General features: G+C 42.5%; 1 protein-coding gene across 1 annotated transcript in view; it reads right to left on the bottom strand.

Annotated features, from left to right (window-relative positions):
* ITGA9 (integrin subunit alpha 9) overlaps window positions 1-24,613 on the bottom strand; it is a 228,249-nt gene that overhangs the window by 176,597 nt on the left and 27,039 nt on the right. The window contains exons 7-15 of the mRNA XM_074900986.1: window positions 23,810-23,895; window positions 21,145-21,213; window positions 18,006-18,143; window positions 15,839-15,944; window positions 14,276-14,370; window positions 11,283-11,373; window positions 10,693-10,738; window positions 7,608-7,762; window positions 748-908 (exon numbers count right to left, since the gene is read on the bottom strand). Of these exons, the coding sequence (XP_074757087.1) occupies window positions 748-908; window positions 7,608-7,762; window positions 10,693-10,738; window positions 11,283-11,373; window positions 14,276-14,370; window positions 15,839-15,944; window positions 18,006-18,143; window positions 21,145-21,213; window positions 23,810-23,895 (947 nt within the window). The remainder of the gene's footprint in view (window positions 1-747; window positions 909-7,607; window positions 7,763-10,692; window positions 10,739-11,282; window positions 11,374-14,275; window positions 14,371-15,838; window positions 15,945-18,005; window positions 18,144-21,144; window positions 21,214-23,809; window positions 23,896-24,613) is intronic.

The raw sequence follows: 24,613 nt of genomic DNA, 5'->3' as shown, positions 1-24,613 counted from the left end.
CCTGTATAATTTTTAAATCCATTCTATAACTTTTTCACTGAGAAGAAAACTATTGTGCTTACTTTGCAAACAGAATGGCACCTGGTGACATTTCTTCAACAACAGCTGTCAAGCAGATAACTATAGTCCCAGTAGACCTTGGATGAAAATTATTTTACAGGAAAATCAGACCCTTTCTATGTCACAGTATGTCTGGAGAGCACTCTCTGTATCTCTATGACCATGACATGTGTGAAATTAAGTTACTCCACTGCTATTTTGAAGCCCAGATGAAGTCCAGGGTGCTCTTCAAACCCAAGAGCCCAACTGCTCCAGGACAGACCCCATGTTATCCTGCCATTCCCATGCAGATTGCATCACCAGCCTCTTGTACAGTCAGACCTTACACAAAACTAAAGCTCTTGCTCCTGCCAAAACAAAACTTTGTCTCCTTATTTTCAGTATAACGAGTGTAGCAACAAACCAAGCCAAAAGAAGAAAGAAATCCCCTGCAAATGCACCTGATCAAAAGTAAATAAATACGTATTCCTGGCACCAGGTCTTGAAGGCCTGATGGTGCTCAGACTGACAAATCATGCCAAGCAAGAAGTTTTGGGCTTCCACCAAAAAAAATTCACCCATCAGGAAAACAAAGAACATCTGAAGCCAAGCAGCACCACTTTAATTGTCTGGATACTAAAAAAAAAATAATAAGCCACAGTGGAATTGCAGTGAGGCCAACATAAGTAAGGACAAGAATGAACTGACCTTGACATACGCTAGGTAATGATCACACTTTTCCTGCATGTATGACAGCTGTAACTTCTCTGTGATCTGCCCCACTGTCTCTCCAGAAGTCACAAAGTAAACTCTGGGTTGCTGGCTCTTTTCCTTCTTTGCCACATCAGCAGTCAAGTTATAATTCAAACCTGTTTTAAAAAGGAAGAAGAAGAAAACAAAGGATGTCAGTGAACAATAGTTATTTTCTAGACACCTATCAATGGATCCTGTTGCCTCGGGGCATGTGTGCTTGAAGAAAGGTCAACCCTTGCAGGCCCTCAATCAATCACTGAGTTTCCTGTGGCTGCACAAAACCAAATCCAATTACTAATGTACTCCCAGGTTTCGTGTTGCTACATTCCCCAGCCCATCCTTTCCCATAGGAAATGATGTATAAAAATACATCTAGACACACATGCTTAATGAACAGAAAAAAGAAACAAGAGATGTTTAAACTATGTTGCTAACAGAAAAAGCACAAACACAACACCAGCAGCAGCGTCAAGCTTTGTTTTTCTTCTAGAACAGCACAAACCATGCAAATGTCAACCAGGATGTGGCACTTCCTGACAATCCCTTCTGTTATTTGCAGTCACCCCTGCACTTAGGCCTTAACTAGAGGTCGCTGCCTTGCACTCGGCATCTCCCCCTTTCAGATGTTAGACATCCCTGGCAGTTTATAGAAAACAAACTCAGGGACTCATGAGCTACATCTCTGTGAATCCTGTTTCCTGCTGGTTTACAGAATAGGTAGCTTAACAAAGTCTGTTGGTTCATGACTGGATGCATCTGTGTCCAAAAGAAAGCTTAGTTGTTTCCTAAAGTAGTTGCACAGTGATTGAACAATCCAAGCTGACTAGCCCTTTCCTTTCAGTAGATGCAAGAACAGGAGTAATAAAACGGCACGAAGCACAAATCCTTACTCTGCTGCTTTCTACAGACAAGGGTAACACAGGCTGTGAGGTCCTTTCACTCACCACAGACCACTGCCTGTATTGATTTCAGCTGTTATCAAGGCAATAACGGGACTACCATGAGATTGGCTCACTATAAATGGTTTAATTAATTTAAAATCTTTGTAAACAGCACCAGCTCTTGTGTTGATTCCTTACATATCTAGAATGCTTGCCAAATTAGTACTTCAACTTTTATTTATGTTTTCAGTACTAAATGATTGATGCCAGATAATATGCTCCCTATAAATGTAAACTATTTTTAAAGCCAGAATTTTATAAATAATCAATGTAAATGTAACACATTCCTGGACTGAGGTCTTCTATACCAAATTTCAGCAAGGGGCCTTTGCTGGGTTTTGGTGTGGTTTTATTTGGTTTTCTAGTGGTGGGTTTTTGTTTTTTTTTTTAAATCAATGAAAATCCTAGTCTCTTTAAATTAACACTGCTGCCAATGCTATCACTCCAATCATTTCTCACCAAAATTCCACCACTTTGAAGAATTTATTTAATGATATTGTAAAACTTGGTGCTAAAGTCTTTGTGAACATTCATGATTCACATAATTCAAACCGGCCTCACTTCCATGTGCGCTGCGTTGCATTCTGATGGAAAGCTCACTCAAATTCACGTAAAGCAACCAGAGACATAACCTAGATAGTAAGAAAAGCCACAGCTGAGGGACTAGCCTAACTACCATCACAGGACTCCACCTGAATTTTTTTTGCTTGCTTTTGGCAGAATAACTTGCTTAGAAGGATAATGCCTTGAAAGTGCTTGAAATTCTGATAAGCACAGCACCAAGCACAGCACCAAACTCTCAGTGAAGTGGCGTTTGCTCAGTCCCACTAAAGAACACCACCTAAACAGAAGCACAGGGTTTAGCCTTTTCAAAATCCCAGGAGTTTCTTTCTTAACGTGTTTTTATTTTTTAAAGTGTGTACATCCCACACCCATCCCCAGCTGTCTCCCTCCACTTTCAAGACCTCGCATACACAAACACATGCTGAGATCCGCACCGGCATTGCAAGAATAAAGACAAGAAAAGCCATTAGCAAACCAAGGCCCTGCGTAGGCAGAGGCAAAAAGCCTCACAGGGAGACACAGCCCTCTTCGAAGGAGGATCACCAAGGAAGGCAGGGCTGCAGAGCTTGCAGGGGCTCCTGGGGAGGCTCAGAGGCTCTCTGAAGGAAGCACGACACGGTCCTGACACTGAACAATTCCTCACTGCAGGCGTGGAGACGCATCCCAACGCGAGCCCCGTACCAGGCCTCCAAGCAAAGCAATCCCAGCTACTGTCACTCTGAAACGGCAGTGGATGTTTTCAATCAAGCAGCACAGTTCCCGTCCTCCCCCCTGCCTCCCCTTTATTTTGACAACTTGTTTCTATGTTATATCCAATGATGTCACATCAGTGGAAAAACTGAAATATCATGAGTAAGGTTTTTTTTTTTTTCCCCTCCCCAGCTTCTCTGCTTCCAAAAAGCAACCAGGGTGGGGAGATAACTGGCCAAACTTAGCACTGCTGGTGGTATAAAATTCCTCCTGCTCACTCCAGTAGGAGATCAGGAGGAAAGTTTTCGCTAGCAAATTAACTCTTCCAAGTAATGCCTTCAATTAGTTGTCCAGCAGCTTTAAGCAGGTCTGGTTAGAAATGTTTCTGGGGATCTGCCTACCCAACTTCACACGATCCAGATAAAACTCTGGCATGGATTTGATAAGCTCAGATGAAGGGCTTGATTCTTCTAATGACTATTCATTTTCCATAACTAAAGTTAAATGCTTAAAAGCTTTGATAAGCTCCCTCTGAGAAGTTTTTGGTCATACCTGCAAGAGGACCATCAGCCAGCAGACCAGGCAAGTTACTCCAGCCTGTAACAGATGCACCAAGTAAATGGTAGCAGGCATTTTATAATGGATTTTCATCCTAAGTGGCACATATGTACTCATGATGCAAGAGTTACCCCCTCACAGGGCTGAAGGCAGCTGTGAAGCAGAGAAGAGTGAGGAGGGATTGAAATCGGGCAGCAGTATCCTGTAAGCTAAAATGGGAACTACAGCTGACTGTGCTAATTGGAGGGGTTACACACCCCAAGCTGCCCAGCACACCCCTTTGTCACCCACTCAGATGATGCTGCAGCATACAAAAAACTTGGCAGGGTTAAGCAAATCTGTAAGTGCTTGTTAAACTACTAGCTATAGTACTGATTCACAGCGGGGTAGGGGAGGTACCACATGGAGAAAATAAAGAATGTACTCATAACAAAAAGCCATTGGAAGAGGAATATGTTTCTTCATCATCTCTACCAATAATTACAAGGAGAAAACAATTCATAAACTTTGTTTGCAGACAAAATTTTTAAGGAACAAAAGTATTCAAATAATTTGCCCTAGCAAATGACAACGTACATGGGACATTCCCACCATCCTCCTCCAAAAAGCTTTACTCTTGCTCTCACTTCAAATCCTGTCTCACAGCACCCCTGCTTCTGAGGCATTCAGAGCATAGCACTGACTCAGGCCTTCATCCAAGCAGACTGCAAAAAGGAGAGACAGACAGAAACAATATTCCTGCACCAAACTACAGCAGGATACAGGTATGAAGTTTGGATCAGGCATGTTTCTTCAGTCCTAGAAACGCATTCAGAGTGAAATTATCAAAGAACCTGCTATACCACACCAAATCTCACACCAGTCTTTCAGGTGACAGTATTTGGGACAAGAGGACTACACTGGAAATGGATCAACACACAAGTGATGCACATCTGAAGTGAAGAGTACAGAAGAAACTCTGAAGCCATTTCTAATGCATCTGCCTAACTCCAGTCAAATGCCCCAAACCCTTCATTTTCATAGCCACTAAAATTCACCTAATTCTCACGCTGGTACTGCTATTATTGTAGAGGAAATTATCCAGACTATAGGCACAAGTTTACTTCCATTCTCCTGCAGGGATGAATGCAGAAGCAGCACTTGATACACAGAGATGCCAGCAGCCTGTTTTCTTGTTCTGGTCACCCAGAGGCACGTGGTGTGAACAGGCTGAAGCCTGCTCCTTCAGGCTAGGAAGGGCCTTTCTCTCATCCCTGCCTTTCCTGCAAATACAGACCCCAGGGAAGACAAAGCAACGGCCCTTCAAGTGAGGGAGGAGCAGCCTGAGTGGGATTGATTCTGAGGTAAAAGAGTGAAAACTTAAAATGCTGTATTTCTCACACATCCAAGACGTGGCAGAGGCTGTCTCTGTCCGTGGGCGTGAGCAGACGCTGGGCTCTCTAGCAAGCACTGCGGCAGAGCGAAGGGTCAGACAATGGCTGGCACACTGCGCAGAGCACATGCTTCACTTGGGCACTGCACTTTTTTCAGGCAAAAACATTTCTGCAATAAATTCATACTTCTGAAGACTGTAGTCTGCAAACAGTATCCACAAAATGGATGGGAATTATACTGTCATTGGCAGTATCAATAAACACAGATCCTCAGATAGCTGTTATATGGCCAGCAGTATTGCAACTACCATTAGAAGGAAAAAAAAAATAAAAAGAGAGGAGGGCTGGGAAGGTTTCTATGGAAGTGTGAGGAAGTGCTAGATGAAGTCAACTTTCCTTCACACACCAGTTAACAAAATAACCACACTTTCAAATCAACACTGAAGACATACGTTTGCCACAGAAGAATGCTGCCTGAACGTTCAGCTTGACTTTCTAAACACTGCGTAGCAGGTGACCAACTTCAGCTGCCCAAAAGCAAGAGCAACACCCAGCTTTTCACCAGTAAGCAGCAGTCTTGAGCATCCGCAGGGACAAGCCTGTGGGGAGCAGCATTCCTGGTGAGCCCTGTGTTCTCACTGCCTGACTTAACAGACCACCACCAAAGATGAGACGAACCCAACACTTTTAGCCACAAAACTTTGACATAGCATTTTAACACCTCCATATGCCTTTCAGAGTCCAAACTGGACAACAATGTACTTACAGGGCTATTCTATTTTTTTCCTCACATTTAACCACGCAGGAGAGGAACCGTTGCAATATTTCCATGAATTGTTCCACCCTTTTTTTAGTTGATACTCTTCAACTGCAACATAATTAAAATGGCCTGCCTCTTAGATTACAAACTGAAAGCTTATCTGAGATATTTTATCCAAATCATATTCCCAAGGGGTTTTATACAGTGAGATAGTTCTGGCTGCAGTGTTTTTAAGACAAATCACTTTGCTAGAAGCATTGTATAAAAGGACAATGGTTGGAAGTTTTATAATCATCTACTTAATAGTGAAAAAATTCCTTGTAATGAGATGGATGTTACTCGCCAAAGAAGATGCACATGTGCTTTCACCACAATAAATCATCAGGAGTACAGTTTGTATGACAACACAGGGGAATTCAACTGGCTCTTGCAATACATGATGAACAGGAAAACATGTCTTTTGCAAAGAAGGGGAACATATTTAGATTGGGAAAAAAGGCAGCTCACTTAGCCATGGGTCTAGAGATACGAAATCAAAGCAAAAGAAACATTTTAAACAGTACCCCCAAGAACATAAGAAAACCTAGATATTCAGAAAATCTATTCAGTAATTTTCAGAAAGGAATTAACACCCCTGGATCATTCAGAAATAAGCATTTTCTTAACTGATAGAGTAACAGACAGTACAAAAAATACTTTATCTAGGCATGTATTTGTCTGCTGAGAGTCATCATTTACAGGGAAGGAAAATAGAAACCAAAGTCTCAGTTGCACCAATATGTTAGAATTCAGAGGAATCTTAAATTTAGTAATCCTACTTTTTTGAGCTGTTTAGGTAACAGTGACAAGCTGCAGAGAGCAGCTTCAAAAAGCAGCTTGTAGTTCTCACTCCATGTGACTGGCAGGAGAAGTAGCAAGAAGCTTTTTACTTCTCTGACTCATTTAAAATCCAAATACTGTGGCAGGCTCTGCATACTGGGATACACAGATGCAACTCCCACCCTTCTTGATTAGCAACTGAGAAAAGCTAGGGCACAGAGCAGAAGACACTGCTTCCCCCAGCTCCTCACCAGACCCACTGCAGAGACGCAGCAGCAGTGAGGCTGAGGTGTCTTCCCTGAACAGCACGCTGCAAGTCCTCTGCCATTCCTAAAGTATGGCAAAGGTAAAACATTTTGGCTGAACCAAATAAACCCAGACCTTACAATATTTAGAAATGTCGTATCTATCCCATAGTACTTCACATAATATCTAGGACTTGTAAGCATTGGGATGTAAAAGACAATATTTCAATGCAGCCAAGATGTAAAGGCTTCCACAATTACATACCTTAGACAATTCCATTCACCCAAGAAACTCCACATGTTTTACAGAGACTAACTAACCTGGAAGATAGTCCTGCCATCAGGAAAATACTGGTGTATTTATAAACATTTTACAGATAGTTAGACTGATGCACAGAAAAGGATTTGCTCACGTCTGGTAGGAATTCAGATTTCTAGACCTCCATTTCAAGAGCTCCTTGTAAACTGTCAAAAACTTAACCTGGAGCAAGTCACACCTGCTTTCTGATAACACTGAGAGAGGATATGGAAACATAAATGTGTTCTCAAGAGGTAAACAGGGAATATGAACTTAAAAAGCATCAATTGCTTCTGTGTTCTTTGTCCCTGCAGTAAGCCCAAGGACACATTTCCCTCCTTTCAACTGAGGAAGAAATTGTGCCAGTATTACATCAGCCTCATCAGAAGGTAAAACATGCCCAAGAAGGTTCTCAGGGAGCCTTCAACTTTCTGGAACTGCATAGCCCAGCTCACCATGAAACAACTTATTTCACAGAGAAGCTCTGTCACCGACTCCAAAGGGAGCCCTCGACCACAGGCTGGCCTGCTAGCATGCCCCTGCCCAGCGCTGGCACAGATACCTTACCTATTTCTCCAGGAACATGCTTGCCACTGAAGCGAAAGCATACTGTGACATTGAGGCAGTTCACTGGCTGCAAGCCATCGTGGCACTGAGGAGCTGTGATATTGATGGAGGAGGGCAGGAAAATGGAGATGTCCATGGTAATGACAGGCCTGGATCTGGAGACCAACAGAGAAGTGGAACTGAGTGAGGGAAATTCTCAAAGGTCAATAAAGTAAATTTGGTAAATTGCACAATTTTAAGCAGACATGAAAAATAAGAGAGTGTATTTGAACTGTAAGATAAATTAGCATTTGACCCAGCTGGCAAGGACTACTGGTGACTGACTGAAAACCATGTCAGCTTGAAGTTCACTTCTCAGATACAGGCTGTAGCAGGCAGCTGGGGAAATTGATAATACATAATAATAATCATCTCCAGCTAAAGTTGCATAAAGCCTTCCTGATGACTGAAGAGGATAACAAAATTAGGCAATGAAGAACGACAAGCTGATGCAAGTGAGAATGTTTTCTAAGCAGCCTGGTTGGTCAGGAACAGGTAGGCAGAGACCTTAGGTTTCCAGAGGATGGTCTACAGACAAATTTGTGACCTGAAAGTCAAGGGGGGAGCACAGGGGTAGAAGATGGATTCATATATAATTTTTCTGACCGTGTAAGAAGGGCAACAGACACTACATTTATGTTTTCTGGAGGAGGAAATGTTTGGCTAATTCCCTCCCAGTGAGTGGTAACAATTGAACCCTCTTTCCACACTGCTGAACTCTGTATCACTGCATTTTAAGCTTTCTACCCTTGCAACTCTAGCACCGGGTTACTGCTACAACTACTGTTGGCTGAAGAAGACCTCGGCCAGAACTGCAGAGCAAACCGAGTGCCATTTGGGGCCCAGGTGGGTCTCCTCTCTCACACAACACAGAAGCCCTGTCAGCTTGGTTGGGAAAAGCAGCCCAGAAACCCAGCCTCTCCTGAGCTGCTCCCAGTGCAGGACTTCAGCCTAAAAATTCACCGAGTGTTATTCTTTGTGGTTTCAATTCTGTACATGTTCATCATGAACATGTTCTTCCAAAACCAACCCCAGTAGTAAAAGATATGTGCAGCAACCAGCAGAATCACTTCTAAGGTAGTCTCAGCACCCGTGCAAGGCCAGACCATGAAAGTAATCTACTTCAGGACTCTCACTCCACAAGTCACTTAATTTAGAGGCAGGGGAAAGGGGGGAGAAGAGAGCGAGGATTGTGGTTACACCTAATTCATATCGACTGGAACAAGACACATCAATCTCTGAAACAGCTGCTCAGACTCTTTACCACAGCCTGAAATAACACTGCAAGTTTGCATTCTGAGATGGAGGATGGAGATAAATGCTAAACCTAGAAATATATGCAATAATGGGAGGGGAAGGAGAAAGGATGAAAAAGAGTGAGCTTCCTGGGATCATTTCACACCTTTGAAAAAACTCTTTCCAAATGCTTGGGGGAACATAATAGGATAAATGCTATAACTCATCTAGAAAAACATTTCTCCTAGAAAAAAAATAATTCTCCAGCCATGATGCACTGTGTGATTTTTCCTTAACGTTAGCTCACTTGGTTATTCACTGGGGAAAAAAAAAATCAATGCATCTGTCAAATGGCCATACACACACGCGAGCAATACAACAACAAGATCCGCCCCAAGTCACTGCGGCTTCCACCAAAGCCTTTAATATCACTTGGCAAAACTTTTGTTGGTTTTGGCCAAAGGACTTCACAAAGGCTTCTGGAGGGGTGAGGGGGGAAAAAAAGAAAAAGCTGATTTCTTTATCCTAATCTGAATCTAAACAGCAAGAGGGACACGCTGTAAATTGGCAGGAGCAGCAATTAATTGGGCTGCCCACAAAGTCAGTTGGTAATGTGCTAATTTCCTCTGAAACACACAAGCATGACTGAACGTGTGGACAGAGGTCACCACGCTGTTGCGATGCATGTTCTCATCACAGCAAGCCTTCCAGATTGCCTTCCCCCCCTGCAAGTAACAATGCAGGAGAAAAATGCAGCTTTCTTTCTAGCAGTTTCGGAGATGTGGGGCTGCAAGACCTCATCTGGGGCCTGGCACACCTTTTCACAGAGGCAATCAGCTTCCTCTGCGTGCATCTTGAAAGAACAGAAAATTCTTCAGAAGACCCGACCACCTGCCATGCTGATCATCAGGAGCATTTCTTTCCCCTCTCCTTTTTCTTTTTGTTTTCTTTAACTGATTCAAATGGAAACAGAGCCAAGTTTTTCCTGTCTTGAACAGGAAGCAGTCTGTTCTGCAGCTCCAGCATTTGTCTTGCCAGTCTCACCACATCCCTGCATCTTCCATTAAGATGCAGGAGTGTCTAGTGACTTCTCCTTCTAATGACATCTAGGTGTTGACAGGATTTTGCTTTTAAATATTAACAAGTGTAACAACGGAGCTACTGGCAAAATTCAAGCTTCCCGTTCTCTTCCCTAGGTCTGTGCATCTAAAGCCCCACTCTAACTCTCCACCTGCATCATGTGGTGAACCAAGCTGTCACACCTCTCTCCATCAGATGAAACAAGCAATTGCACTTAACTCTTAACTACACTTGAAACAGCAGCCCAAATCCTGAGTGCATTGAAAATGTCTCCATATTTCAGTTCCCTGAAGACTCCTATTTCATTCTGTGTCCCATTATAACTTGCAAAATTACATCCTGGCAACCTTACACAGCTGGCTTTTGGCTCAACTGCATTCCCTCAAATCATAATTTATTTACTTTATGTAAATGTAAGAATAATAGAAAAGCAACCTTTCTAAAGAGGCCCTGAGATGCAACACATTTCCTTCTGGCTCTAACCCTTTGTTTCCTTCATAGCCTTAGGAGTCCTACTTATTGCCATCCCTCACTATGCTGCTTAAATTAGATAGTGCATTCTTTGACACCATCCATGTCTAAGGTTCTGCTTAAAAAGTAATCCAGCTTGCTTCTTCTGACCACAATAAACTAGGGAGAAAATTGGAGCGATGGGGGACTTAGATCACATAGGATGTAAACAGAAAACAGACGAAAAGAAAACAGCAGATGAAAAAGACATTCATCTCACCTCAGAAGTACCACATTGTCTGACAAAAAGGCTCCAACAGTCATATCTGAAATTTTTGTAACATTGAGACAGTTACAAAGGAGGCATAGACTTCAGTTCTCTCGAATCAGTTGTTAAATTACAGAGTATATATCTAAAAAAGCCTTTTTATTACTTAAATCAGCCAGTTGGTCCCTTCAAATATCATTATGTCATAAGTATTGTAACTGGAGGATTAAGTCTGTGATGTTACTTTACTTCTACTTCCTTGTTTGATTTTTATTATTACGATTATATTATTGACTTTTTTTTTTTAAGACTGTCATCATGACGGAGCAGCTTCCAAGAAACTTACAACCTTGGCCAGATACTGAAATCCTCTGCTTTAATATCTGAAGACTTTGTCATGACTGTGGAAACACCCGAATTAAGCAATCGGCTCAGATTCTTAACAGGAGCTTCAAATAATAGAGGCCAAAGGGAAGAAACTGCTCAGCTTCATCAGCCTCCTGCGATGGCAGGAACCAGCAACGTGGAAATTACCAGCCTGCTGTTTTCTGAGCCCAATGGTGTGTTTCCCCGGTGCTCTCCCTGCCAAGTAGCAGACATACCTGGATAACCATTGCCATCCATATCGACCCCCCCCGACAGGGACTGGCCGAACATCCGCAGCATCGGGTTTACTGTTTGCCCGGACAGCTTCTGCAGCAGAAAACACAAAGTGAAATCAGTCAGTAACACAAAGAATCCTCTAAAATCAAAAAACAACAAACGAAAAACCTGGTTTTCACAGTCACTGGGGCTCTTTTCTGTGGGCTGGAAGTGCCACACATCTGCAGGCTTGCACTTCACCCACGCAACCCTGAGCAGGAAGGCTGTTGACTGCAGGAAGCCCTTCTGCTCTGGGCTAGGAAGAGGCCAGTGTTGACTTGGATTAAAAAACACACCTGCATTACAACCCTCATGCAGACCCAAGCAAAATAAAGAACACATCAAACAGATTTCTTGGGGTGGAGGGAGGAAATTTAACTGCACCCTAGAGGTTTTTTTTTTTTTGCATTACCTTCATTTCTGTAAATAAAAGTTTTAAGCGGCATCTTAACAAAAATAATGATCAATTGAAACAGAAAATCCTGAACAACCATTCATTTTCACAAAGTTTGCCAGCATACTCAAAGTCAAAATGATTAATTTTCATCCCACTCGGAAATTCTGGTTTCCATCAGCTATTATGCAGTATTTTGTGTCAGTTTGGAAGCTGTATCTCATTTCTGCCTCCCCAGTGCAAAGATTAATTAGCTTCTAACATAGTTTTTTCTTTTTTAATTAGTAACACAAAAGCTTTCTCTAAACGTTTTGAATTGTAAATGCCTTTGTCTGAAGTAAATTACTATATCAAAACTCCCTTTTTTCTAAGGCGGCAATCAGATGTCTCCCAGCTCTCATTCATTATGCTGGGCCACCAATGCAAGACCTGAACTCAAACCAACATCTAACTGCAGAAGTTACAGACAGACAAAACCTATCCCACAGAGTCATTTTGAGGCTGTTCGCTGTGCTTCGCAGGTTGTGACATATGACAAGCTCTTCTTGGCCCTCCCCTAAAAGGACATAATATTGGACAAAAGGTCAGACAGGAAATTCACGGAAAAAAAGACAAGTTGAGGGGAAGAAAGATATCCTGCAGTCCTGACAGCCAGTTTAATGGCGTAACAGAGCTCCGCTGCACACAGAATCTCCTTTTCCTACTCGTGGGCAGATAAGATTAAGGCAACTGGAAATAACTTCCTCCCCACATTACATATGCATCACATTTTTGGGGGGTCCCAGTTAGGGTGGTAAATCCCTCCTGCAAACATCCCAGTGGACATCTGCAGGCTATTACAGCCCAGAAGGCAAGAGGTATAACAGCAGACCACAAAGCCAATTAAGCTGCTTCGGCTCATGGCCACCACTAAAGCTGCTGAAGGGACGTGAGGAAACAACATTGATCAGCAATTTAAATGAAGAAAAGAGGTGGGGGAGGGGGAGCTAACAAAATGAAAAGGGTGAAAACGTATAACCCTGCAGGCCCCCCCTCCACCTCTCTCAGTTTATTGAAAAAAGGAAATCCATGGTGTTAAGATGGCTCAGGGGTATAGTAATAAGATACAAAAAGGCTTTCACCTCTGGGTTCAAATCCAGGGCAGGTAGGTAAAGAGCTGAAATTATTACACTGCTTTTTTGGTTGCACATAGTGAACCCATGGTGTGTCTGGTGCCCTGCAGCAGACACTGGGAAACAGCACAGAGACACTGCCCATAAGTGGTGCCCCCTTGGTGCATCAGGACACCAGACAATGACATGAACAGTATCAAGAGTCAGTGATTACGGTACCCTGCCACCCTCTTGAGCGGGGCTTTGTCCCACTGACCAAGCAGAGAGGCACGCGCCATGTCTGCTGTCCTTGCTCCAAAGGGAAAGGAGAGATCGTAAGCAGGATGTTTCATTTCCCACCCTGCTGACCTGGCCTCCTTCAAAAATGGAAAATTTTCTCATGAATGACCAAAAAAAAAAAAAGTCTGATCCTTTTCAGCAAGAGCTGGAAAGCTCCAGGCTTTTCAACAGGCAGAGGAGAACCTCCCAAGCAGTGGGTCTCAGCAAGAAATGGGCAGAATCCTCCACATGTCACACATTAGTGCATTTTAGAAGTATCCATAAAGAGACATTTAATTTCCTTTTTTCTAAAAAGCAGCACATAGCATATACATGGTAAAAGGAAGAACTGAACTTCTATGGTCTGTTAGAAGAGCCTCCAGTATAACCCCAAAGCTCTTTAATTCTGCTTAAACTGATTTATTGTGAAGGATCCCACCCAGCAACAAAACAAAACAACCCGAACTTCAAATACACGGAGGGAGGGAAGATTCAGGCTCTCTGAAAAAAGAAATGTGCTAGGCAGAGACCAGGGGACACATGTTGGACAGCATGAGCAGAAATTTATCTTCTCTACTGCCTGGCTACAGTAGCTAAATTGCACTGTGTCCTATTTGCACAAGATGCTCTAGCATATCCCAGCTGAGATTTTACTTCATAAGAATGGTCAGGGGAATGGCACCCAAGAACAGCCTTCTAATATAATGTCACAACACAAGGAGATGGCCAACAAGATGGGTAAAGAGGCTTCTGCAGGGCACAAAAAAACCCGCAGTACCCCTTCCTTCTCGCTAAGCCTGCTTCTGCAGGAAGAAAGCGCAACTCCCAACTCTCCACTGGCCTCTCCGTAATTCGTATGCTCAACCTCTCCAGGGTTTTCATTTCTCCTCTGCAGCAGTACTATCTCTAAAAACTGACATGCAAACACCAAGACATCGTTTGCTTCAAGAAGGAAGCTACAGCTGATAACTGTAACAAAAGACAGTGAAAAATATCTCCTAACTAACATAACTTTACCCTACAGCATAGATCTGGACAAACTTTGGGAGAAGCAATCTTCAAACCAGGACTGAAAAGGATGTAGAGCTATGACAAGGCTACCTATAAAGGGACCCCTAAGTATGGTTTATTTCTGCAGGCACTGGGAAAGTGACTTCAGGTAGGTATCATAAACAACAGTGTCACATACCATAGAGTACTGTGGTACAATACCATTGGCATCCCCGTGGTAAATGTACACCGCTCCTATGTAGTTATCCTCCTTAGGCGCTCCAATGGCAACATCTGTAAAATGGCACAGATTATAAAAATTTCACAATCCATCCCATTAATCCAACTTTTTCTCAGTTTTAGAAGCCAGCTATCCATAGGAAAATAGCCCCCCATGACGAAGGTGATCAGCAGCTCATGTGAATCTGGCTAGAAGAAACTTGTTTGATTTAATGAAGAGCTCATGTTAAGAAAAACTTTAAAAAATACACAAATGTATATGAATTTGTACACACATGTGGCTATGTTGCGCCTAATTCAAAACACGTGCTTGTTATGAAAATGTGTGTTTATTAACTAGCAACTATACTCAAAAAGTTAATTTAGAATCCTTTCACATCAAAATCTCCAACCCAAGGAATATCTGCTTTGTGAACCAAGACAGCATCGGCAAAACAATTATTGTAGCACTACGTTAAGTTTGCTTGAAAATCCAAGGCTCAAAATTGAGGTTGGGTATATTAAATGGATAGGCAGGAAGAAAAAAAGGTTGCTAAGGGTGCATTTTTAAATTATATTTGATCCTATTTAACTGCAAACTTCTACAGAAAGAGTGATGCCACCTCCCATTTTTCTCTCCTTGGATCTAGTGACTACACAGGTCCTAAAATTAAACTCCTCCCAATGGTTTCATACCCACAGACTGATCCAACTCACTCTGCAGTCTCTCCATCACCACAACTGACCCACAAAACCAGCATCAAGAACACAAAAATGCACGTCCAAGTGCAAATGAAGAGCATACCCACCATCTGTGAGGGCAATCTGCAATGAGGTTGGGTTAGCTTAATGGGATACTGCGCCCTGAGTGGCCTGGAAGAAATAAATTCAGGCACACACCAACTAAATCGGCCTTTGTTTAGAAGTCCTTGATCTGCGCTGCCAGAAATCAGGGCAGAAAAGGTGCTAGCATCAACACTTCGCTCTCACCTATTGCTATCACAGCATGGGGCCTCACACCAAGCAGCCTGCGAAAGGAGCAGGGGTAGAATAAAGCAAAGGAGATAAATTAACAGAGTACATGCTGTCAGAAGTGAGAAGCTATTTCTTAATTACACTTCATGATAAGAAACGTGATTATGTCAACAAAACTGGAAAGGCTTGAAGACATAAGGAAATGGGGAAGAAGAAAGAAGTCAGACATAGGTTCCTGTTTTGTTCAGGGCATGGGTATCTAAAGCCTTTTATAAACTGTACAGGGAAGAAGAAAATGCAACATCAAGGAAAGCAAAGCAATATTAATGAGAGTGGGGTGCAAGCTGTGTGGACATGGACTAAACCCACATCAAGGACAATCAGCTACCAAAGACTTTAGCAGACGAATCCTACCCAAGCTCATTTATCTTTAGCGTGAGCCCAGGTGCTGGTTGGGTCCCGAGGAGCAATGGATGCCACACAGCACCCAACCATGCAGAGAGACCGGCCGTGCCACCAGCCCTGCTGGCATTTCCAGGGAAATGGCCCCGGAGGAAATCACACCAACCTGAGAAGCCATCGTCATCAATGTCGCCAAGATCAGCCATGCTCTCCCCAAAGTGCGCGTTGTAGGCGCCGTCACCGTCCAGGACGAGCTGCTCTTCCAGCACTCCCTAGCAAGTACAAAATAAAACAGGGTGAGGGAAATGGTTGAGAAGCCTGGATGAGGTGAGCCCTGCCTGCAGGAGCTGCCCATGTGCTGCAGGAAGCACCCGGGGCAAGGCTGCAGTCTTGTAGTTTTAAGAGGGGGAAAAAAAGAAGTGCATGAGTTATATAACTAAAATGCTAAATTAACTAAATGATAACTCAGTGATGTAACTAACACAGTCATAGGGCTTGGTGATCTCATGAAGGTTTCCAAATGCCCAGAGCTTGTTCTGCTGACAGATTACATCCGAGGAGTGAAATCCTCAACCCAAGCTTATTCAGCTAAACCCCAGCGAGCTAAGGAGAAATTTCCCCTAAGCAAAGAACCTTTGGGAAATTGGATTTGAAAACCTTTTAAGTATCAGATAGAAGGATTTAGGCAAGTCCCCAAAAAGCCTCCTGAAATGAAGAATAAGGAAAGGGACTTAATGCAATAAAAGAAAGTTCAGAATAAAGTAGCTTTGTACTCCTATGCCATGAGAAGCCTTATATGGATCTGGTATTTCTTGCCCACCCACTTTCTGGTCAGATACATAAGCTTTAGCTTCTTGCAGTCTTCCCTCAAGGGGAAGGGAACATTTCCACAAGAAAACAAAATTTAGTTACACAATCCAACTTTGTACCCACCTCAAGGGTTGTTTTGTTTTGTTTTTGCTTCCTTTGTGAATGAGAGTAAACTGCCCTCTGGAACATGTAATGAAATCTTTTTCTTGGCTGTGGGATGTCGCTGACTTCAAGAAAATCCCACATAATGAAATTGAAACACAACAGAGAGGAGACAGGCAGGCCTCTGTGTGCAATTCATTTCTCTGCAGTCCTCACAGGAAAGGGCAAAACATAAGCCTACTAAATCGAGCATCACTATGTATGCTTGTGTTATAACGCAGTTTTCTCTGATCCGCTGCAACAACCTCTTAAGCAATGGTGCTTGCAGAATGAAACGGAGTTTAAAATCTCTAAACCCCAAAATAAACCCCACAATCCTGCAAGTCATTGTCCTGCAAGTAATTATTGCTGCAGGAGAAACTCCTACTAGTTTCCTGATTGTTTTATAAAACATAAAAATTAACTCATGCGTGCTCTCACTGTGAGCAGGAAATATTGGCTATTATCTGCTTGGCATTCTGGGCCCTATCCTGAGGACCCAGCAGCAACACTGCAATATAAGAAGTGGGACAGCCTGGGGATCAAATTGAAAAAGTAAAGCTCATTTAAAATAGCGATAATAGAAAACAAAATTACACCAAAATCAATTCTGAAGTCTCCCAAAGGCTGCCTATAGGACTTGTGGGGAATGTTCAGTCTAGCACAAACAGACTCTATACATTAAAGTTCACAAAATACTGATGAAGCAAACCAATTTCATTTTAGCCCATAACAACTCCTCCTTAGAGACAGCAGGTTTGGGACTTGAATATTAAATATTTAATAATACATAAACAGCCATTGTTTTCCTATAAATACAACATAAAAATGATCTTGTTTGGCCGATGCAAGAAAGTTCAGACTTCTCCAGGACTGTTGCTGGGTCATGTGAAATACAAAAGTACCTGCTCACAAGAACTTCCCCTGCAGTCTACATATGGGACATAACATAAAGACAACAAGATTTCATTCTCTGCTTTCTCTTCACAAGGTCTCCTAAATCCCCAGACATTTGTGTTCTAATTTGTAGGTCCTAGTGACCACCCAAAACACAAAGAAAACTCTGTCAAAGCTGCTGACTCTTATTTGGTTTTGGCATTAAATTCATGTAAAGCCACAAATACCACCAAGTTTCAACATAAAACCAGAAACTTTCCCAGACCTCCTTGAAAGATTCACAGCTCTGTGATGAATGTGGGCTGGTGTCTGGGAAACCATGATACCAGATGAGTTTTCCATGACTTCACGCTCTGCTAGAGACATCCAGAGCCCCACTGTTTGAGACATCAAGTTTCATCCATGTAGTGCTGGAAGGACATTAGTGTTACCCTGCCCAACCCGCACCCTCACCCCTTACCAAGCTACCTCCTGTACATACTCACGTTTCCTCTGTTGATATAGACTGTGACTTGACCCTCATCTCTGATCTCAGAAAACATAGGTGCTCCGACCAGCAGGTCTGACAACCCGTCAGAGTTCAGATCAACTGCACATAAGGAGGAGCCAAAGTAAGAGCCCATCTGTAACCAAGTCGAGTCACAACAAAGCATTCAGTATCTGCCCACACACAGGAGGAAGTCATTTAGGCATTTGTTGGGGGTTTTTTAAATTTCAAATGATGACTTGATGCTTTATCATTCACAAGCACTCCTACAGAGAGAGCTTAGGGGATAATTCTGGCAGGAATTAAACACTTTACTGTAACAGTGCATCAGCCTGGATGTTTTACCAACAGAATAAAATTTATACCTTGGGACACACTTAAGTGAGGCACTTAAAGAGCTTTTTTAGACTAGCTTTCACTTGTCAAATGCTTAAACCCAGAAAGGTGCAAAATAAGTTTCCCAAACCAAGACCTGGCTAGTAATTATTCACACCCAGTGCCAGACTTCCTAAAGAGACATGAGGTCGGGTACCACATATCTTCTGGGGATACCTTAAAGAAATAAAGAAAAGAAAAAAGAAAAATAGGCAAGAGATAGGGTATCCATGAAAAGAGGCATCTAAAATTACCTCTAGATTATGGACTATCTTCCCCAACTCTATTCGTATCTATTTGTATCAATCACCTTCAAAGAGCAGTACTGGTTGTGGGTTTTGATCATAGCCTTTCCTCTCATCTACTGGCAGGTGAGTTGACACCGAAAGAAGACTTTCAATAAAAGCTTTGCAGTTGATGCACAGAAAACCTAAGCCATTTTTAATCTCCAGTTATTACTGCTTGATAAAACTTAATTGCTTAATATATTAATTTCATTACATAATTTTTGATACGGGTTAACATTAAATGCTAATCGGCACTCACGTTATGAATTTCAAAACCCATTTAAACACAAAAAAGAAACCAAAAGCAAGAATGATATTCCACCCTTATTTCATCCACTTCTGCTAAGGTACCACAAGGCATACTCTTTGAGACCAACTACAAACTATAGTCTCAAAATTAAAAGCAACTTCCAAAGGAAAAATTAAGAGATACCATTTCCTATTTGAAAGTTAGAGCTGTTTACATAGTGGGAAAAATGGAGGTTACAGAAATAATTATTTAGGTTAAAAAGAATGAATTACATTTCTTGCATGCTTTTGCATTCCTCACTGAGGATTTCTGACCCACAGCCTTCCATGCCTCTTACATTTAGATGCACGAGCCTGAGCTACTACTGGGCATGGCAGGAGACGGGCAGCAGCAGCAATTCTATTCTCTACAGTCCATAAGATTTAAAAGTTGCTAAATATATATAGTGGGGTGAGTTAAGGATAGAGTTTCAGTTTGTAATTCAGATTTTTGTGTTTGTGTGGGTTTAAGGTCAGACCTCAAACATCATTTGATTCCAGTTATTTTGTAGCTTAAGTTCCCTTGTGGATTTTGTATTTGTTTATTTTTTTTAATCCACTAAGGTTTTAAAACAAATTTCTCATGGGTAAGGAGCGAAAGTTATGAAAAGCATTTCACTATGTATTCAGGCAGTTTTCAGGGAAAGGCTATTATTTACTTAACTGCAACATGGTACATCTGTAGCGTGGGGGAGTTCATAGTGCTGTGAGAACCTGAAGTTTGTGCACTCAACATTTGTAACAAGGCACTGCAGTTTCTTTTTTCTTGTCTGCATTTGATTTCTTAGTTCAGCCTCCAGCAATAAAAAAGGGAAGGAAGAAACTAGCCTGCTTTTAACATCTGTCTAAGAAGAATGTCAGAGCAATGAACTTTCACACCACTGGGAAGGACGCAGCATTTTGTGAGAGCTCATTTCCAGGCAGTGCTTACTGCTGAGCGTGTCTGGTTATATTTCAATCACAAAACAAAGAAAGGGTGATTTAGGACAGCCTTCTCTTTAAAATAAAATTCTCATTTGGATTTTAGAGAATTTGTAAAAGACAGATGTTACTGGGGAAGGAGGAGATGACAGCCCAGAAGTACTTAAGTATGCAAATACTTCATTAGTTAAGTTACATATAAGAATACACAACTAAATTGAAAAAGTAGTTTTTGGCTGAGACCTGGAAACTTCCCGATAGCTCTGTTTATGAGGCTGAGGGATAGATCTCCAGGAGCACATCCTTAGGGATATTTAAAAGTCAACAGGGAAAGAAATGAACAGGAAGCAATCAAACATAGGAGATGCCCTGGATGAACTGGGAGGTCTTTTCCTTTCAAGATGTCTGCAATTCTGCTAGCACAGAAGTCACACCAATCCACCCACACACCCTTGCAGTTTTCCCCTATTCCAGGCATGTTTTTTAAAGACTGCAACTGTGGGTTTTTTCAGGAAAAAATAACAAAACATGCTAACACTCCCAACATAGTCAAACACTTTAGATCCTTCTGAGGGCGGCAAGTCTTTCTAAAGCCAGAAGTCACCTTTTTCTTCTGTATTTCCTCTCCTTAAAGGAGAACACAGGTGACGCCAGGTAAGGAGTATTGGTTCCTCACTGCATTACTCCCAAATAAGACATCTCTTTGTTGTTCTAAGACATCAGACCCAAAGAGCAAAATACAGGACTGATTCATGGTGGGAAGAGGGAAATCATCATATCCTGAGGCAATGAAGCTGCTCCTCCACGAAACAGCATCACTCTAATATCCCCCCTGTCACAGCAGGACACAGTAAAACAGGCTGGGGCTTTGTAGATTAAACTGAGCTCCAGGCCACCCACTTCTCCCAGTAATATCTACTAAGAAATCTCTGCATCTAGGCTCACCTGGCAACCCGCATCCCACGTCTCAGAAGGCACTGCTACAGTTGCATAAAGCTGAAGAGAACCACTAGTACAATTTTCAGCAAGATCTTTAATTTCAGCCACATGGACAGAGAGCAGACGTTGCAGTCATGACTGCTACAGGAGAAAGGGCATACAGCTATTCTATACCACAGCTATAGCTCTTCTGGGAGGATAAGGAGAGAGAGAATTTTCTTCACAACTCATGAAGCAGCAGAATGCAAATGATGCTCTGAGATGACCCTGCCTCTACTTCCCCCTTCTCTCCCCTTCAAAAGAAAACACATATACATAAAAACTCACCTTTTTTCCTGAAGCCTGAAAAATCTTTACTAGAGAGCCTGATCGTCTGTCTGTTCTGAAAATATAAACCTGAAAAGCAAAAAAAGAAAAAAGTTAACCAATACTAACCATGAAGTACATAACGTTACAGCATTAGTGCTTCCTAAATAATATCTAAATCATGATCATGGCCATGGCTATTGCCAAGATCCAATTTCATTACTTTATTGCTCAGTCTTCTTTTAGAGGACAAAACATAGAGTTCCCCATTTTCCTGATGAATCACAGGCCTCTTATCATGAGAAATGCTGGAATAGTATCTTGTCGCCTACTTTTTTGGTTCACATGTGTGTATATGCACATGTCAATATTTAAAAGCACCTAGTAAAGGAACTTTGCAACTCTCAAACAAGTGGCATCTGGAGACTGCCTGGAAACGAGCAGGGCAAAAGGCTCAGAAGGCATAACCCCATTCCCCTTCCCCTATCCAGCCTTCCCTTCTCAAGGACACGTTCCTGCACGTACTGCACTGCAAACTTCACAACACTTTAGCAAAGGTCAGAGCAGAGATCCCAATCAGACCACCCAAGGCATCTGCACTGCTTCTGTCTAAAACAATCTGTAAATCAGAAAACTATTCAAACACGGTCCACTCGTTGCTCTTTTCCACAAGAGAAACTGTTTAACCAGAAACTCTTGGGGAAAAAGGTATTGATACGAGTTCAATAACAGATCTTGTGTCAAAATTAAAGACCTAAAATGTATGGCTTGTAGAAAGGGACTCCCTTTGGCAAAAAGGCTGGCTCGGTCAGCCTTTGAGACTCCTCCAGCGTTTGACAAGCTCCATCCTAGCAGGTGCTCAGGCAATTTGCAGGACAGAGGATCCCTTACTTCCAAGGCCACGTGGAGGAGCCAAGCACTTGACATCGTTGAATGTGTGGCGAGTTATTAATAGGTGGCGAGACAGAGTTCAAAGCTGTTTTCAGCTGAGAACACAGCACAGATTTGCTGCGGACAATTGCTCTAGATATAAAGGATTCCCTAGGTTTTGCAGTCGAATGTTTAGCAGCGAGAGCACATTGCCAGGTGTCACAACTCCAAACCCACTCTTATCTAATGATACTCTCGGTGACTTTGGAGAAACGACTCAGTTTCATTAAGTGTCTTGGATTTACCTTCAGTGAAAAGGGTGTGACAATGTTAATCACTTTCTATCAGGGAAGTGGAAAGGATTAGCTTATTGGAGAGTACGGAAAGTAGGACAGGACTGCTCGGTGTAATGTCCTGTACTCAATACCTCTTACCACCCCTTTGCCACATGTTCCTGCTACCCACTTTCCATGCCAAGGGAAAATAACAGCAGCTTTTACAACTAGAGCAGTAGTCTTTAAACTACAGGGCCAGCTGCTTTCTCATGGATCTTACGTTAGCAGCTGGTTTTTTCCCCCTCCTTGTAAAGAAGTTGTATCTGTTCCACGGAGAAAACAGGTTGGAAGGAAGGTGCATTGTAGCGGCTGTAATAGCACCTGAGACAAATAACTATGTCTTTCCCATGCACGTGTCCTCTCAGTAGCAACTGCACTCCTACTATATTCCAGATGTCCTAGTCACACCAAATTAGGTGTATGTACCATGTTCATTGTCTATTTTTATACCATCTTCCCCAGTTGCACTGCTACCCTCTGGGACGTGGCTACCGCCAAAAATAATCTGCCTAAACCAAGGGCCGTTGTTCCTCATAGCGGAGACCTCTCACTCCTTATCATTATGACTCAGATACAACTAATGTCCCTATAGAGCAGGAGAGCCATGGGGAGGGAGATGGAAGGGGGCTGCAGGACATCTCTGTTCAAGCACACAGTGGCAGCAGGTTTTGAAAGGATTGAATTTTGAAGAAAGTGGGACAAAACCACATCCTTTACATCCCTTCCCTCCCTCTCCCCACTCCCATTTCTCCACTTACATTTCAGAAGTGTGTAAGGGTCAACTGGCTCCCCCGATAGCAGCTGGGTACTTGGCACAGACACACCAGGCACAGCTAACTCACCAGCCATTTCCATCTAGCCATTCACTTGCTTATGTCTCTGGGACATCAAACTTGTATATGCCTACAGGAAAACCATTTCTTTTTTCCTTCTCAAGAGACTATCACCAAGATTTCTAAGTACAACTGGCAGAAACCCACATTCTAATTCACTAAACATGAAGGTATGAAGTTTTAAGAGGGATATCAAATCACCTAGTAAATAGCTTTTCATGCTGTTAGGGGTGGTACTGAAACAGAAATACTGAAACAGTCAAATGTATGAAGAAAACAATCAGAAGACAAACTCTCTTTTCCAGGATTTTAATTTCCAGGCAAGGTTTAAGTGATACCTATATGTTACAAATCCTAAACAAAAGCAGTGTGAAAGAAATGTTGCCCATGTCTCATTAAAATAACCACTCTAAGGACTGGCTGAGAGAGAGAGGAAAGAGAGGGATGAGGGATATAAGGCACCAGGAGGGACAGGTAAAGAAAATTTGATGACTTCATCAAACTATCTCACCTCTCCCCTGCTCAGTGCCCCAAAACTACCCTGTAGGCAAAAATCTCTTGGCTTCTCAAACATGTGGGAACTGCATCAGTATTACTTTTTTTGCCCCGTTGCATCCGACCACATTATTGTTTGTCAAAAAGCCGCACCTTTCCGATGCCTCCATCCTGGGGAGCTCCTCCTACAACGTCCGTGGTAGTCGGCTGAGAGAAATGACCTGCTGTCACTGCATATCCTGAGTGGGAGATGGGGTGGAGTGGGAGAGGAGAGAGGATGTAAATAAATAATCCTGAAAAGGAAGAGCCTGAGAAACAGGTCAGCCAGCTGGATCACACTCGTCAGGTTTCACTGCTCCTCCTGGTCTGCACATTGTTTACATTCAACAGCCATTCTGCTCAGGAATATTCTGCCAATATTGCACTCAAAAGCTCACTGCAGTGCGAAGCAACAGTACGCCCTCCAGTACTCTTCCAAAAGCTGAGAGAAGAAAGGTGTGTGTGGAGCTGGGTGAGGGACACACAAAGCAGATACTCGGTAAGCATGAGTCCAGAAAGGGAAGGAACAGGCACACACAGACAAAGAAACTGAATCACTGCAAAGAAAGTATCACGTCAAAAAGCAACAGTCCCACATCGACCAGACAGAAGTGTCCTCCTTTGGCTAAAATTACTGCCCAGGCAGGCTTGGAAAATTACGTGCCTTTTTGGTTGGGGGATGGGGTGGGGGGAGAGCAGTAGGCAAAGAGGTCAAAGAAGTTAATGGCTTAAAAAGATCTTTGTTTTGGCAAGAAGAAAAATGGGAAGCTAGATCAAAGAAAGAAGGAGTGTATTTGAAAGAAGGAGATCAAAGATTCAGTCTTATTTGACATATTAAAATGATATATAATAATGGAAGAAGAGTAGAGTGCTTTCCTTCGAAGGCCGTCTTGTACTTGCCTTGCTCTTCTGCTGTAA

Source organism: Athene noctua, chromosome 2, assembly GCF_965140245.1.
Source record: "Athene noctua chromosome 2, bAthNoc1.hap1.1, whole genome shotgun sequence".
Taxonomy (NCBI): Eukaryota; Metazoa; Chordata; class Aves; order Strigiformes; family Strigidae; genus Athene; species Athene noctua.
Note: the sequence above shows the minus strand (reverse complement) of the source record. Positions and strands in the feature narration are given on the sequence as shown.